At 53.4% G+C, this 17129-nt stretch overlaps 1 protein-coding gene across 6 annotated transcripts in view; it reads right to left on the reverse strand.

Annotated features, from left to right (window-relative positions):
* Positions 1 to 17129, reverse strand: part of SH3PXD2A (SH3 and PX domains 2A) — a 223065-nt gene that overhangs the window by 19275 nt on the left and 186661 nt on the right. For all 6 annotated transcript variants that reach the window (XM_031461689.2, XM_010987121.3, XM_031461688.2 and 3 more), the window contains one exon: positions 2197 to 2310. In XM_031461689.2, coding sequence (XP_031317549.2) covers positions 2197 to 2310 — 114 coding nt within the window. The remainder of the gene's footprint in view (positions 1 to 2196; positions 2311 to 17129) is intronic.

The following is a 17129-nucleotide window of genomic DNA, read 5'->3' on the forward strand; positions in this document are numbered from 1 at the left end:
CAGAGAGAGGACCAGCTTGGGCTGATCTAGCCTCATGGCAGCCAGTGCAGAGACAGGCAGATACAGTACAGCTGCTGGGCCTTGGGTGGGGTATGAGCCCTGAACCCTTCTGTAGAGCCGGGCAGAGATGTCCACAATGGATGATGGAGTTCACAGCTGCCCAGATGTTGCCAGGGGTATTGGCACACAGGTCCTACCAAAGTGTGCGGAGGAACCTACTTTAAGGAGGGTCGTGCGCGCGCACACACGCACCTCAGGATGCAGAATCTGCCCTGGTGCCTGACTTTCACTCCATCGAGGTCAAAATTCTCTACAACCTGCTACCGCTTGTTCTGTGCAAAGTACCCAATCCCTCTTCAAACCATGCTGGCATCAGTGCCCATGTACCTCTCAGGCGCTCTCCTGCCCAGGATGTGTCCTGGTCCTCCAGCATCTACTCAATGTCTCTGCCCTGACCATCTGGGCACAGCCTTTCCAGGTGGGGCTCAAATTACACACAGACACACAGACACACACAGACACACACAGACACAGACACAGACACAGACACAGACACACACACACACACACACACACTCCTAGAATTGCTTATAAGCAAAATGCTTCACGAAGAGGCATGTGGCATGGTGGGAAGACCACTGGCAGAGGAGGCCGACCAGGGCTCAGAGAATTACGAGGAAGCCTCAGTTCCTGCATCTGGAAACCGGGGTTTGTAACAGAGCCCTCCCTGGGTAACAGTGAGGCATTCATAGCACCAGGCCGGACACTTGGGATTCAGTGAGACCTCAGTATACTCCAGGCATTGTTATTTCTGAAAAGCCCTGGGAAGTCCCTCAGAATGCGGAACTGGGTAGGAAGCAAAGCCTGGTGACTTCGGGGGCTCAGATCCTTCACAGCAGGGGTATGATGGAACCAGAGATGAGACAGGGTGCAGGTTCAGACCCAGGGCTCAGGGAGCCACCAGGAAGGACCAAGCACCTGGGTTGAACACGCAAGCCCTTCATGATGGGGCCTGGTCCCTGGAAACATGTCATAAGGCAGACATGCACTGCAGGGGCTGTAGCACTGGTCAAGGGACTGAAATAAGGCATTTACATGGCAGGAAGGGTGGGGCTCCAACTGCCTGCCGAGCAACCGACATTTAGGGGAAGGATGAATAAGGAGCTGGCGCTTGGCGGGCTGCTTATTTTGGCCTGGGCAGTGGGGAACGGGGGGGGGGGGGGGGGGGGGGGGGGGTGGCGAGGAAGGGGCGGGCCTGGAGGTGGCCTGAGCCCCGGGTGGCAGGCGGCGATCTCCTGGCTCTCTGACGTGCCTATTTGGACACTCCCCACTGACCGTTGGGGCAAGCATTCCTGCTGCCAGAATAAAGGAGGCTGAGAAGTCATTAGGAGGAGGCAGCCGGGGAACGCAGTGGCTCAGACTTGCTGGGCTCAGGCAGCCTGCTCTGGGGAATCCCTAAGTCCATGGACAGGCTGACCAGGCCAGTCCTGGCCGGGGGAGGGGGAAGGAGCAGGCTCTTGGAAATGCAGTGGAAAAAAAATCCAGAAAAACCTCACTAGGCCAGAGCTAATCAGAGAGGCTGATGGTGCAGGGGTCAGAGCCACCTCTGGGTTCCTGCAACACTGAAAAATGACTCACAGACCTGCCCTGGGCCAGGATAACAGGCACCCAGAAGAGAGGCCTCTGAGCAGACTGCACAGCAGAAGTTGTGTGCACGCAGCCCCGTGGGGTCGTCCCTGCCACACAGAGCACAGTGTGGGGCAAGGGAGGCAAAGGTGGATCTCTGTGGAGACCCTCAGAGGAACCCAGGGCTTCTGGGGAAGAGAGAGCTTTAGGGGACTAGCCTTAAGACTGTTCTCCCCAGTCTCTGCCCCCAGATCGCCAAAGCCACACCTAAGGGAATCTCCCCTCTAATTTTCACCCCATGTGGGGCCAGCAAGGACAGATCTGGGATGGGAGGTGAGCTTGTGGGTTGGCCTCCGTGAGATGGGACCCCGAGGGAAGGGGCTGGAACATAACCCAACTCATTTTAGGGTTTCTGGTCGTTTTAAGCAGAAGGGTGGGAAAGCTGCGTCCAGGAGTTGGATTCACTCCTGGGGCCTGGAATGGGGTGGGCATCACTTCCTGGGGACTCAGAGGCTGTCCCCTCCCTGCACCTGCCTCATCACCCACATCCCTTGAACTGCAAGCCCTTACCTTCCCCAGTCTTGGAGGTGTTGATGTCTGAGTCGTCCCGAGTCCCATTCTGGGCCTCCAGGTAGGTGGCAGGGACCCAGCCCTGCTCCTCAGAGGTGCTCACGAACCACCAGCCTGCAGAGGGGCAAGAGAGAATGCAGCCATGAGAGCCCAGCAGATGGCAGAGGTGGGGTGGGGGCCAGGACAGGGAGGGAAGGAGCAGTGAGCAGGAGACGGCACAGAGCCACACAGCCTGGGCACCTGGCAAACGCCTGGCCCACGTCTGGCCTCCTAGAGCCCAGGCTCCTCTCAGAGGAAGAAGAGACCCTCACACTCCCTGAGAAGAGGGCTTGTTGGACCACAATCCACTCATATGAAATGTCTGATGACAAAATTTGAAAATGAAATTGAAACAATGATCTGCCCAATGTGTGAAAGTCACTTGGCAGGAAAGTCCAAGGGAGCTTGGGCCAAACACAGAGACCACATAGGGTCTTTCAAGCGCACTAGGACCTCCAGTCTAACCACGTTCTCTGCTTTCAAAGGCACGTGTGGGTAGAAGCCTCACAGATACCTTCTGATGCTCTCTGCCCTCCTTCCCACCACGGGTCAGTGGTACTTTCACATGGTGTTCCTCACAGCTGCCTCGCAGTGTGTTGACGTTTCAATCACAGTTTAAGTGGGCACTGCACCCTCGAGTGACCCTTGACGGTCACAGCCAAGTGATAACAGCTCACTCATTTTCATTCCCATTTGTTCACTCATTCATTCATCATTCAAACAAATGTGGAGCAAAGTACTTCAGACTCTGGAGTCTCGGGACGCCAGCTGCCTTCGGTCCCTTCCTAGAAGGCACTCTGCACAGGATCCCATCTCTGCCCCCAAAGCAATTGGGCACCGATTCTCTTTTCTGTCATTGTATGACATTCTGTCATAGTGACATTGTGCATTATTTCAAATTAGGACTGCTTCCTGTCAAGAGACCCCAGGGCTCTTCCATGGGCAGCACTGAGGCCCCGTAACCGCCCATAGCAGTGAGTGGCTGCCTGAGGAGGGGGCACATGGGGGCCTCTGGGTGCTCCCATCTGGGCTTAGCACTGGGAGAGACAGGAGGCTGCCTGGGGGCTGCTGTGACAGCAATGGAGACAGACAGAGGACAGCGGTCCCACCACTGCTCAGGACGTCAGAACCCACGGTCATCACCTAGGTCTTCAACTTTCAACACCCCATGTCACAGGCTTGGGATAGCAAACAGCCTGTGGTCTAGTCCTGAATGCCCATGGCACCCCAGCCTTTCCAGGGAGTTCCACAACACTCTGCTGGTAGCTCTGCAAAGCCCATGAAATGCCATGACATCTGTATAATACCATAATGTTGGATACATGTCCTTAGACATTTGTGAACAACCCACAGAATGTCCAGCACCTAGAGTGACCCCTAACGTAAGCCAGGGACTCTGGGTGATTAGGACGTGTCAGTGCAGCTTCATCAGTTGTAAAAAATGTACCCCTCTGGTGGGGCATGTTGCTGATGGGGGAGGCTGTGCATGTGTCGGGGCAGGGGGTATATGGGAAACCTCTGTACCTTCCACTCAGTTTTGCTGTGAAACTAAAACTGCTCTAAAAAAACCAGTCTTAAAAGGAAAAGAAAAAGTCACAAAGGTCTGGACTTCTGAGGCTCAGCCCTGAGCTGGGTTACTGCCCCTCTGAAACCCAGGGTAGATGCCTTCTTTCCCTCCCTCTGCCGGATTCAGGTCAATTCCCTTGTCCTTCCCCCAAGAGGGGTGGGTGCGGGCCACCCCATGACACCCCCAACCCCTGGCACATTCTGGGCCTACCATGCAGAGGGCCATGGAACGGGCTGCTGGGGGCAGCACCTCCATCCTCTCTGCGGCCTGGGCCACAATGGCGTGGCTGCTCAGGAGGCCGTGGCTGAGAGAACCCAAGGAAGCCAGAAGGCACAGACTTGCAGGGGTCTCTGACTGGGATGTCTTCTCCCCTTCTCCAGACACTGAGGGAACACTCTCAGGAACCCCAACAGTCCCTGCCAAGAGGCCCCAGCCCTGTCTTCCATAGAGCCTGACTGGAGCTCATGGAACAGGGCTCCGCATCTCACAGAGGTCCCTGCCCTGTGGCTCTGCTTCCTTGATCACAAGGGTGGTCACATCTGGCCATCATGTTCTGACAGGTCTGTCATCTCCCTGGACACTGTAATGGCTCAGGGTCTTTTCCAGGAACGGACATGGGTGCTTTGGAGATCTGAACCCTAAGTCCCACATTAACAAGGAGTTGCAGGGGTATGTGGGAACAGACATCCTGAGAGAGTTAAGTCAATAAAACAAAGTCAAGAGATGGAGGAAGTCAGTCCTTATTAACATCATTTGACTCTACGGTGCAGGTGTGCCTAAAGCTAGGCCACCTTGTTGGACTTCCGAATTATAGCCAACCAGTGACCTTGCTGAGTTGTTTAACTCAGCCAGAGCGGGTTTCAGTCACTTGCTAACACCATCCCTACCCAGCAATCGAGGTTCATAATCTAAGGTCTGCCATCATGAGTCAAGTCTGGAGAACAAAACCCAAGCCTACTGGGCACCTGCTACCACAGACCGCAGTGAGTCCTCCGAGCCACTCTGGGTAAGTGGTCCCTCCCCAAACTTCCACTCAACAGGATAACCTCTAAGAGCCCCAAAGAGCAGTTACCACACACAATGCCCACCTTGGAGTCACTTTTAGGAGGATCTTGAAGGCTGAGGCTCCCATGTGACTCCCCAGGTCCAGGTCCCAATGCCAAAAGCACACAGGTTTTAGTTCCCACATCCCCTCCAGACCCCTGCCAAACTGACCACCTCAGTTCCACCCCACCCTCAAAGCCAAGCCAAGTCCCAGTAGGTTGACGAAGTGCCCTGAGGCCCGGCCTCAAAGGGGAGCCCTTCTTCCCACGAGATGGTTTCCCCAGGATGGGCCTGGGCTGGGGCCAGGGATCTTGTCATCAGACAAAACAGGGATGTGCCCAGAGGAACAGCGGAGCTTGGATGCATGCGTCTTGTTGAGGATTTGCCAAGATCCCTCTGTGCCTGGCCCCTCCGAGCCTTTTTTTTCTTTTTTTAAACAATAAGAAGTGTCCGCTGCCAACTCCTCCCTCTGAAGTAACCTACTTTTGCTCTCAGTGGGAGCATATTCCCTCCTTTCCCATGTGAGCCCACGGCTTCCTAGGAAAGCAGGCAACTTGAAGCTCCAAGCAGGAGGATGGCTGGGGTGACTGTCTTCTAAACCTTCACACTACTTCTGGAATCTGGGCTCCAAAGTCATCCTCTGCAGTGGTGAAGGAGGCAAGTCCCTCCATGGGCACCAGGAGGGCTTGTCCAGTCCAAGCTTGTCCGTGTCCTCATCTGTGTGAAGCAGGTCCCACGGCCTGCTGGCCTCTTGTTCTCTCTCTGCATCTGCCCCCATGGCCATCTTGGGAATGTGCCCTACAAATGGACCTTTCTCTTTGGTGCCAAGGACCTCATAATCTCAGGATTTAGCTCTCTTTTCTGCTGATGGCATCATCTCCCCTTCCCACTAACTTCACCCTTCAGTAATCTTTCCATGTACTTTCTGCTCCGTCCCTTCCCCTAGGAGCCAGGGATCTGGGATGGAAGGATAGATCTGGACTTGTCTGTGCAGAGAATCTTCCAGGGGGTAGGGAAGGGCCTTGCACCAGGGTGAGTGGGCAAGGACTTGCTGAGGAGCTGAATGTGTGGCCAAGGTGCCCAACGTGCAGGGTGGCATGACGGTCTGCAACTCACACTGCCTGGGTACCCCTTGGATGTTTCAGGGCTGTCTGAGTCCTTCCCACCACAAAATCTCTGCTGCACCAGAAGTTCTGGGGAGCCTGGGCCACGTTATTGGCTGACTATGATCATCTCACCCCAGGGCAGCAACTTAAGAGTCTGTTTTCCTGCTGCACCCCCAAGACTTGGGGCAGAGACCCTCATCATCCTCCTGGCATGGCTTTGTGGCCCTACCAGCCTTCCACTCCAGCCCTGACACATGCAGAGTTGGGCTGTGTGGCTCCAAGTCTCAGATCCCTCCTGCAGCAGGTCCTGCAGAGAAGAGCTCACTACTTGCTTGGCTGTGGGAACTTCCACAAACCAAAGGTGGACAGGCTCAGTCACTGCCCAGGTGGGCATGGCTGAACCTGGGCAGAGCTGCCCACCCCAGCTCCATGCAGGCCCCCTGGGAGCCCTAGCACAAGTCACACAGTCGGGGCTCTAGGGCAGGCTCCCTGGGCCTGCGCCCACCCACAGCTGCTGACAGGCCTCTCCCAGATGCCAGCAGCTCAGAAGTCGAATGCTGCAACCAGGCTCCTGACCAAAGGCACTGCTGCTCCACCAACGAGCAATTAGAGCCTGAACCGCCCCTGGGTGCAGCCCAGCTGGCCAAGAGGACTCAGGCATCAGCCAGCCCATGGAGCTCCCAGGCTCCCCTCCAGTGCATACCATGTCCTCTTTCCTGCAGAGGCACAGAGCGTGGAGGTGTGGGGGGGTGTCTAGGTGTGGACAAGGCTCTGTATCTTTGAGTACGTGGGAGGTGGGATACATCCATGTACACGTGTGGGTGGGTGCCTGTGCACAAGGAACAGAGGTGTGGCTGTACATGTATCACACATGATGATGATCACGATGAGATGCTCAGGAGAGCACTCGGTGCCAGATGCTAACTTTACACACATTTACTTGATTTAATCTTCAATAATCTTGTGAAATAAGCATTGCTGTCATCATCATCCCCACTTTACAGATGAGGAAACTGAGGCAAAGATCACAATTAGGAAGAGGTAGAGCTGGACTCAAAACCAGGCAGTCTAGCTCTAGGACCCATACTCTTCACAACCACAGAAGTGGATCAGGTACACATTTGCTACATACAGGAGGGTAGAGGTTCCTTGAGAACCTGTGTCCCCGAATATTGGTGCTTCCTCTATGTGCCTGTTTGTGAGTGGGTCTGTCCCTGTCACTGAGTGTTTGCTTTGTGTGTGTACACCATGAGTAGGGATCCAGGCTGTGTGTACTTGAGTCTACAGGCGAGGATCCTCTGGTGGTAGAGAGTAATAATCAGAAGTCTGGGGTCGAAAGACTGAAAATCAGGTCCTGGCTTGCTACTTCCTAGCTGTGTGATCTTGGGGAAACTACCAAATCTTCCTAAGCCTCCGTCTCCCCTCTCTCACATGGCAGTAACTAATGAAGCCTACCTCTCAAGGCTGTGGGAATGAATAGATGAGGCCTAAGCAGCTTAGCTTGGGCCCTAGCAGAGGGCAGAAGCTTTCTCAGCATGGTGGTGGGTGACTGGTATTCTAGGCTAAGAGTCAGCGCCTATGGGTGGCCAGGTGGTGTGTGTACCCCAGAGAGTGTGTCAGGAGGTACTCAATACGGCTTGACGAACTGACTTGGGTGTGAGTGTCGGGGGGCGGTGAGTGTGTGTACACTCACATTTACTGGGATCTACAGAGTTTGGGGGCTGCCATCTTTTGCAACATGGCGAGAAATGGGGCCCAGGGAGATGTCCCTGGGGTTTTCTTCCTAGCCCATCATGTCTCAGGGCCCTCCTCAGCCTGGCTTCTGTCCTTCAGCCCATGCAATTTCCTAGGACAGAGGTCCTTCAGCCTCCACTCTTGTCCTACCTCCTCCAGGAAGCCCTCACTGACTGATCCCCAAATCCCATTAGTGTCCAAAGCATCCCCTCTGACCCACAATTCACAGCATTTTATGCACTCTGAGAATAAGTCTCATTGAGACTATAAGTATCTTGTCTATTTTGTCTCTAGGGCAGAGCTGAGCTTGCAGCAAACAGATCAGCAGATGAGGAAACTGAGGTCCAGAGCCTAAAACCTGACTCTGAATCCCATCTCTGCCATGTCCATGCTCTGTGGCCTCAGGAAAGTACATTAACCTTTCTGAGCCTTGGTTTCTTCATCTGCAAAATGGTAAGACTACCATCTACTTTACAGGTTAGTGTGAGGATTGGATAAGATAAAGAGCAACACATGGGGCCTGGCAGACAGCAGGTGCCCACTAACTGGAAGCTATGAGGTTTACTGAATGAAGGACTAAAAGCTACAGGATTTGGGAGGCAAGGTGGCCAGCACTCATGGAGGCCCAGGGGCCAGCCTGAGCCACCTCTCATATTTCCCCAGGAAGATGGATCTAAACTCCAAGCTAGCCTCTCTCTTTCATCCTCCTAGCCTCTGTTCTTGGGAAAGGAAATTCATCAAGGTTTTGCTAAAGGACTTAACCTTGGACTGATTAAGTGGCCACACCTGTGCCCAGATAGGGAGCAGCTGTTCCTCTGCTGGCTGCCTGACCCAGCTTTTGCCCAAGAAGTCAATCCTGGTTCCGAGGCAGAAAGGGAGCAGGCCCTTTTCAGGGGTTACAGAGAACTTAATGGAACAGGAGATGGTGGGGAACCCCCAAGGGGCCTGGGCTGGCTGGGGAGCCCCTAAGCACACTCCCGTGCCCCAGCCTGGCAGCCATGCTCTACCAGCACCTGCCGGGCCTCTGCTCAGGTAGGACTTCCCAGCTGGAGTGCCTTATGCTGAGATGCCTTTTGCTTATGATGAGACGAGGGGCACGTCCACTCCTTTGAATGGGAAACTGCATTCTGATGTCAAGGAACCCTGAGAGAAAAACCCTCGAACACTGGACGTGCAGGAGAAGCCTTCCTTCTGCGGTCTCTAAGCCCCAGGCTGGGGAAGTTGTCTGCAAGAATCCCGAAATGGCCAAGCCCCTGAGAGCCGCCTCGTCTCGGTCTTTCCCTCTGTGAGTCCCACATGTCCACAGTGCCAGAGAAGACCGGAATTCAACCAGGCTGGCTGACAGGCCAGGGCTCAGCCCTCCGCAGGAGGCAAAGAACAGCAATGTCACCTGTCACAGCCGCCAACCCTGCTCAGTGGGCCTCATTAAGAACCCAGTTCACAATGGCCCAGGGCTGAGGGTGGGAGAGGGTGGGAGAAGGTAACACTGGGTGGCAGGCCTGGCCAGCACCTCCAGCTCAGGACAAAGGGACCAGCCATCCCAGGTCAGGCATGGAGACCTGCAGCCCCAAGACAGAAAAGCTCAGGCCCAGAAGCCAGACCCTCCCTCTTTGCAGGTTGAGCATAATCGGGACTTTCCAATGGTGGCACTGGGGAGGATGGAAAGGGTAGAGACAGAAACTGAGAATGAGGCACACAGTGACACACATACACAGAGGGAGTCAGAGATGGAGACAGAGGGAGGGGATGGGAGGACCTGGGCGAGGGGCCAGGAGAGGGGCAGGAGGACTTAGCCTCTCTAGGAGGGGGCTGGGCCTAGCCAAGGGCGGCAGGAAGTGACGGGCACTCCCAGGCCACTGCTGTCCCCAGGGTGACCAGGCCACAATGGCCTCCTTAATGAGAGTGGATAATGAGCTCATTAGGGCCAGAGGAGGCCAGCTGCACATAATTAGGACGTTAATAAAGGCTTCTGAGGTCACAGCTCAGCCTAGGACAAAACAGCTGGTGGGGGAGGGGGGACCCTGCTCCTTCCTCTCCTCTGAAACTCCCCCTGTCCTTTGAGGTGCTGTCCTTCATGAGGTCTCCCCACCTTCCCCAGCCCAGGATTTTTAGCCCCTCTCCCAAGACAGACCTCAGTTTGGATCGTGGCTTCACCACGTGCTTACTGGGTGACCTGGAAGAGGCCTGACTTCCTCGAGCCTTATCACACCAGGGTAGTATGACCGGCCCACAGGGCTGCCTGGTATCCTACGCTGCACTTGGATTAGTGTCTTGTGGACACATGGTGTCCTCAATAACCAAGTCTTTACTGAGCACCTGGTATGTGCCGGGCCCTGCTCCAGGCACCAGGACCCTGCAGAGAACAACCCACAGCTGGGATGCAGGCTCTCCTTCCCCACCCCACCCCCGTATGGCCCCAAGGATGGGCACAAACACGACCTGAGCACTGCGCTGGGGCCAGCAGGAGGGCCGGGTTGCCTCCCACTAGCCCTGGGCACCCACCCAGAGGATATCGGGCAGGATGAGAGGATCAGGCGGAGTTTGGGAGAACACAGCAGCCTTCAGCTGACCTCTAAGCCTTGCCTTTTCTTTCCCTCCAGGTTCTTCACATGTCTAATACCAGTTACCCCAGAGCCAGCATCTGTGGAGTGCTACTGTCCACCCAGGTCTATGCGAGGGTTTCGGTGTCTGAGCGGAGAAGGGGGTGCCAGAGCTAGGAGAGGCACAGTCCCAGGCCTCAAACACCTGCCTCCATTCTCCAGGTATGCCTTGGCTCAGGCTTTGGCCCTTTAACAAGAGTGCTATGTCCTGGCATTCCCATGTTCTTTCCTTGGTGTGGTTTGGAGAAGAGGATGGAGAATTTATTGGCACCCAATGGTGGATGGTGGAGGCAGTGGTGGGGAGATGCTGAGGAGGAAGGGGGCTGAAGGGGGCCTGGCTCAGCACATGTCACCAGCCCTACCCACCTGGTCATACCACACCTGGCACAAGGCTGAGTCCTAAGAGACTTCTTCTGCCCTGATCCCTGTTCCATGATCTTGGAGCAGATCTGAGGCTTCTATCAGACGGACAGAGATGTGGGAAGTGCAGGCTGCCCATAGCATCTGTGCCTTTAAGAACAACGAAAGGCGGCCACCCTGGGCCAGGCCTCCCTTGGTCAGAAGGCTCTGTCACTGCAGCCTCTTGCCAAGACACACTCCAGCTCTCAGCACGTGGCCTCCACAGTCCAAAGCAAACAGGAGAGGATGAGAGGCTCCCCTGGTCCCTCCCAATGTACCCCCCAGCCCCTGCCTTCCTGCCTGACCCATTCTTCTGGTCCCACCTCTGGCACCCAGCCCCCTTCTCTGCTGCCCATGGCCTCCTCTTCCCCCACATGGGGCTCTCAGGCCACCAGGGCCCCAGAACCTTCCCTGGGCGCCTCAGGCCTGAATTCCAAGACCATTAGCACAGGCTGCTACGTCACAGTTTGGAAAGCTCTGTGGAGACCATGGCAAGAAGACAGCAAGAACTGGGCGGCTGCCACCTCTCCCCCAAGCCTGCTCCAGCCTGCCCACCGCACGAGATGAGCCGAAAGCCCAGCCCTGGGTCTGGGCAGGCGGAGGCCATGGGTGAGGTACCCAGGGGAAGGCAGAGGCGGCACATGATACAACAGCAGGTAGAGGAGAATCATGGCTTTAAGCAAAGGCTCCAGAGCCAGGTTGCCTGGGTTTAAAGCCCAGCTCTGCTACTTACAAGCTGCATGATTTTGAGCAGTCACCTCAATTCCCTCATCTGTAAAATGGAGCTACAGTATACCTACATCTCACAGTGCTGGTGGATGAGTTAATCTATGAAAAGCCTTCAGAACAGTACCCGGTTCCTAGCAACGCACACCAAAGAGCTATCACTAAAGTTTAAGTGCAAACCATGGCGAATTTTAAAGAAGGACCTAAGACCTCAATGCCCCACAGTGACTCATGTCACAGCCAGGAAGGAGGCAAGTGGTCTTCAGTGCCGGAGTCTCATGGAGAGAGAGCCTCTTGGTGTCACTGTCACTTGGCCTCGACCTTAGAAGGTCTCTACTGAAGGTCTAGTTCTGTGTCTGGCAAACGGGTATTTTCTAACTTGACTGTAAAGGGTGCAAATGGTGGGTGGGACGTGGCTCTGCAGGGCCAGTGAGGCATTCAAAGACGGAGGGAGGGGCGGCAGAGAGAAAAACAGAGAACAGAGGTGTGAACCTCTCAGAATCACGTCAGGAAGGTTAAAGTCTCACAAGTGGATCCCTGAAAGAACACTCAGCCTTACAAAAGTGCATTTCCCCTCACGTTCCAGGCAAGAGGGAGAGTAAGAAGGAAGGGAGATGAAAGAGACTGAGCCAGGGTGCGGACGGCGGACTCTCGGGGGAAGGGGGCCTGTCTGAGGCTCAGCGGTTCCTCTCAGGAGTCAGGGGCTCACGCTGGAAGGCTGACCTGGAGGGGTGGGCAAGTGGCCCCAAGGGGATGAGGACGGAGGCGGCGTGGATTGGCTGCCCTCCGTGAGCTCTCATCATCTGGCTGTGAGAAAAGGCCAGAGCACTTGACAGACAGGCTACCGTGAGCAACCCTGGAAGATGTGGAGGGGGGAGGGGGGCCAGAGGAGGCAGAACAGACCATGGTCCCAACTTTCAAAGAAGAAGGGGGATCCCAGAATCGAGGTAAGCAACCTCCATGTGGGTCCTGATCAAGGGAAATGTGGGTTCCCAGAGGGGTGGTTGGAGAGCCTGGAAAGTGGTTCTGAGCACAACCAAGGCAGCGCTGAGCAGAGACACAACAGGAAGGAAGTGGGCCAGACCACACAGGATTCTGATAAGACGTGACCCGCTGGCCTGGTGGATCTGGGACATGTCACAACTGAGCCATCTGGACGTTGGGGCTCTCGGGATCCCTCTGGGGGCTGTAGGGCCGCACCAAAGGATTCGCAGCTGATGGCTGGCCACAGAGGTCACATTCAAAGATGTGATAACTCGCTGGTTACAACCACTGGGAACACGTGTGGTGGGTGTTTTAATCAGTCCTAGGATGAGGACAAGAGATGTGTTGGCCACACTATCTCTGTGGGCAAAAGCTGTGCCAGGATCAGGAGCCAAAAAAAAAAAAAAGAGATCTGAACAGATGGAATGACAGGTCAAATGTGACAAGATGAAAAGTGATAAATGAAGAGACAAAAGGACGTGGCTTAGGACAGCAATCTTATAATTCACTGTCCATACTCTTTGGAGTATGTGGGGATGCTATTCACAATTATGCCAAAATACTAAGTTCCAACAGAAGTGTCTTGGGCATTCGAGTCGTATGGGTCACCTTACCTGGCAGCGAGGATAGGAAAGGTCCTGGAGTCTGGGAGATTGTAAGCACCTAGACTGGGCAACTCAGCCCAGATGCCTGGCTAAAAAGGAGCAGTGCCAGGACTGGTGCCCAAGTCTGACTCCTCAGTGAGTACAGCATCCACTCAGCTTTCCTTAAAGATGACTCTAGCTGTTCCTACCTTTGCAGAAAGAGGCCAGCCACCTGCACTTTCTATTTGGTTCGCTGAATTTCCATCTGACATATGAACCGGGAAATCAGTGCCTTCACCTGCTTCTCCTCCATTCCATCAGTGTCCACAAAGCAGACCCTATTCTCAGGAGAATCATGGGTGTGGCTCTCCCCCCTCATCCCCCGAGGGGGCTAACAGGTGGTTTCTTCCCCCATCTCCAGGTAGCCTCCACGAGCCCACACTGCAGGGCAAGGCAGGGACACCCCAGCTGATGGTTTCCTGGCACAAGATCTTACGAGAGGGCTTTGCTGGGAGAGAGTGACTTTGGATCAGCATTTCTAAAGCCTCAGATATTTCCACACCATGGATAATTTTTGCTGTATCCTTGAACTACGTATACTGTGGTTCACATAGTAAATATAAATTTAAAGCAATCCATCTTTTTTAACTTCAAGAAAATAATTTGTTTAGGAAACTTCAGATTGCCATCATGGTAAACACTTAAGATCACCAGCCCCAACCATAAAATTACAGAGAACAAAGCAATGGAGTCAATTTGAGCTGTGGTGTGGCTGAAGAGGGCTGCGCCTGCAGCCCACTTCCTCTTTGTTACAGAGGGAGGTTTATTAGAGAAGGGTCAGAGACAGCTGACCATCGAGCTGAGATAAATCAGACGGCTTGGAAGAGAACTGAAACGGGACAAACTTTTTTCACTATATGTTGCAGAAATATTTCATACTGCCTCTCTATACCATCTACAAAAGCATCCCATGTACCATGGTGTTGTGTGGGTGACAGTTTTAGGAAACCAACTTTAGAATGATACTTGCTCATTCAAAAAGGCTGATGAAAGAGGATGAAGTGCCCTCATTAGTGAGAAGAGAATATTAAATGGCATGTACTTAATAGGGTTGTGCAGAGAAATCAAAATGAAGAGTGGGAGCCACCCAGCAATGTGTCAGGTGCCTAATATGTATATACCCAGTCTGGAGAAAAGAGTTGAGGGAACCTTCTGTAGCTGTTGCCACTCATTTGAAATATAAGGGGTTATTCTCATCCTCTTAACTAGTTTACCCCAGTGCCTAATAAGTACACATATACGAGTTTGGGTATCTTTTCCCTTTTCTCTCTTTGCTAAAAATGGAGGCTTCTTGGCTCCAAAATTGAGATGATTTCAAATAAAAGCCTTAGAATGACAACCATCCCCTCCCTTCCAGCTGAGTTCAGCCCCTCTTCAATTGGACCAAAAATAAAACGGGGGCAATTTCAACTTTAAAGACCATGTCCATAAACAAGAGAAACCCAGTCGGCAATTTGTCTAGGGCATTCCTCCCTCCAAACCCTCCTTCTTTAATTTCTGGGGAATTTTAAATAGAGGTCTTGCAAAAACCCGCACCGCCTGACGTCAACAGCTCTCTGACAACGTGGATTCTTCCACGTGGTGTGGGGAGCAGCCACCACGAAGGCTCATGCCTTTCCAGGCTTCTTTCCCAGTTGGAATTTGGGAACCTTTGATGTCACCCTAGGAGACTGTGGGAGAAGGATGGTACCTAGGACTGTCCTGCTTGGGGTCCTGAAGCTGTGTTTCCCAAACATCAGGCATCATAGAGCAGCAAATGCAAAAAACTATCTGACCAGCACCTGTACTAGTGTTTTCTTTAATAAAACCTTAAACGTGTGCTTCAAAAATACATTTTCCTATGTTACGCTGAATGGAAAATCAGCATCCCTTGGCATAATAGAAGATAACTGGAAAAACACATACAATGAAATAACAGTGCTACGGATTTCAGGCTAGATTTTCTCTTGGTCAAACAGCATCAGCAGGTTTCAACAACACAGGAGTCCCAAATGGAAACTTGCCCCAGTGTGAAGTGAAATGACTGAAAGGAAGTAACATTCTCATGATGAGATTCAACGCCATTTAATGCTGGGTCCACCACTCATTTATATGCCCTAATCTCTGGGAAACACTGATCCTGCAGAAGGAGCCCTGGGTTAAGGATATGCAGCCCCCTGATTTAAATCCAAGCCTGGCCACTAGCAAGTTCTGGGGTCTTGTGCAAGCCATATACCCTTCTGAAACATGAAAACAAAGCCCCCTGCCCCACTTACCCCTGGAGAGCTACACTGAGGAAGAGATGGGGGAAAATGTTTTGAGGAGTCTCTGGGTTGTAGGTGGATGGGGACGGGGGGATCCTTATTCCAAGCAAGTAGAGGAAACTGACGGACTCCTAACTTGCCTCCAGATACAGTTTCCCCTCAAACTGGATAGTAGCCCATCTCTGTCTATTAGAGAAAATCAAACAAAATGAAATACCACTTGACAATCTTCTTACATGGGTTTCAAAATATTATTCTCATTTTATAGATATGGAAATTGAGGAGAAAGATGGTCATATACTGGCTACTCAGTGACAGAGTGGGATCTGAACACAAGCCTTTCATGTGGCCCAGACAGAAACGCTATCTTGCTCTTTTGTGCACACCCAGCAGGGCTCAGACGCCCCCAAATGTGTTTATCTTTCTGATCCATCACTGTGCCCTAGCCTAGTGTTTCAAAGCCACCACCTTTGCAAAGTTCCTGTGACTCCCTGTGAGCTGCCCTTCTGCTCTTGTGCCCTGATGTTCCCCCAGCACTGTGACCTTAGGTTTGGGTTGGCTGTCAACCCAGCTAGACCTAGAGCTCTTTGAGGACAAAGGCCAAATCTTGCTCATCTTGGCATGCTGTCAAGCCCCTGCCTGGCTCAGTGTTTTGGACAAAGAAGGGGCTCAGGGAGCAGCTGTTGAACACAAAATGCAAGGATGGAAGGGCATAAGGCTTCCTCCACCTTCCCTGGCTTTTCCACCCACACCACAGTCTCTCCAGCTTCCCTGGGCCTCAGTATCTCTGGGGTCAGCACCGGGCATCTGCTTTACAGCCCCCACCGCCCTGGCCCCAAGGCCGTCTGCCCAGCTAGAATCCAGTGCAGCTCTTCAGCCCCTGGGCAGTGTTCCCTCCTCTAGTCCCCGAACTGGGGGAGGTGCCTCTGACTCAGAGCACCCCCAGCTCACCTGGAGGGCTTTGCCCACAGGAACCTGAGGCTGGGAGACTCTTCTTGCTTGTTGCATAACTTGCCCAAGATCACCCAGTAAGTTAATACCCTCACCAGCAAGCTCTCACAGTCTGTACACCTGATTGGGCCTTTTTCACGTGGGCCTCTCCCCTCACAGGAATGGAAAAGCAAAGCTCAGGGAGGTCCCACAGGCATGAGGGACTAGCCCACGCCCTGGGTGAGGCTCCCTGAAGAATGCACAAAGACGTATTAGCAGCCCCTCCCCAAGCCCATTCAAAGCAGCCTCACAGGCCAGGGCCAGCGAGTCTTATACAGGGAACAGAAACAAAGCCCTCTTCCGTGAGCTGGAAGAGGAGCAGCCCCTGAACTCTGCTGCCCCAGAGGGTGGGCAGGGAAAAAAGCACACAAAAAACAGCTTCCCCCTCCGTGGTGCCTCTGCCCTAGGGAACCGCAGAGGATTAACCAAGAGGCAGCAGAGGGTATGGGGAAGAAGTGAGCAAATTACCTGAACCACTGGGCCTCAGCTTTTTCATCTGTAAAATGGGAAGTCTGTGCTTTGCAGGGCAGTGGTGGTGATTACAGGATAGAAGGTGTCGGCTCACTGTGTGATATACAGGAGGTGCTTCAACAATCCTTTTCTTGTCTTTCCCATAGTTTCTGGTATCAATCATCTCCAGAAAGCAGAAAATGGGTTTAAGGTGAGGCTGGGATATCCTGGGCCTAGGATGACCAGCCTGGAGCCCCAGCTGGGTTAGTGTGGTTTTGGAGGGTTCTCTCTCTGAGATTCTTCTGCCTCATTTCCTTCTCTTCCTGTCTATCCCGCCTCTGGAAACCATCTCCTCTTCTTAGTTCCTAAGATGTGGTCTAGCACAGATCCTACCCCAACCCAAGGAG

The sequence above is a fragment of the Camelus dromedarius genome, chromosome 8 (genome assembly GCF_036321535.1).
Source record: "Camelus dromedarius isolate mCamDro1 chromosome 8, mCamDro1.pat, whole genome shotgun sequence".
Classification (NCBI taxonomy): Eukaryota; Metazoa; Chordata; class Mammalia; order Artiodactyla; family Camelidae; genus Camelus; species Camelus dromedarius.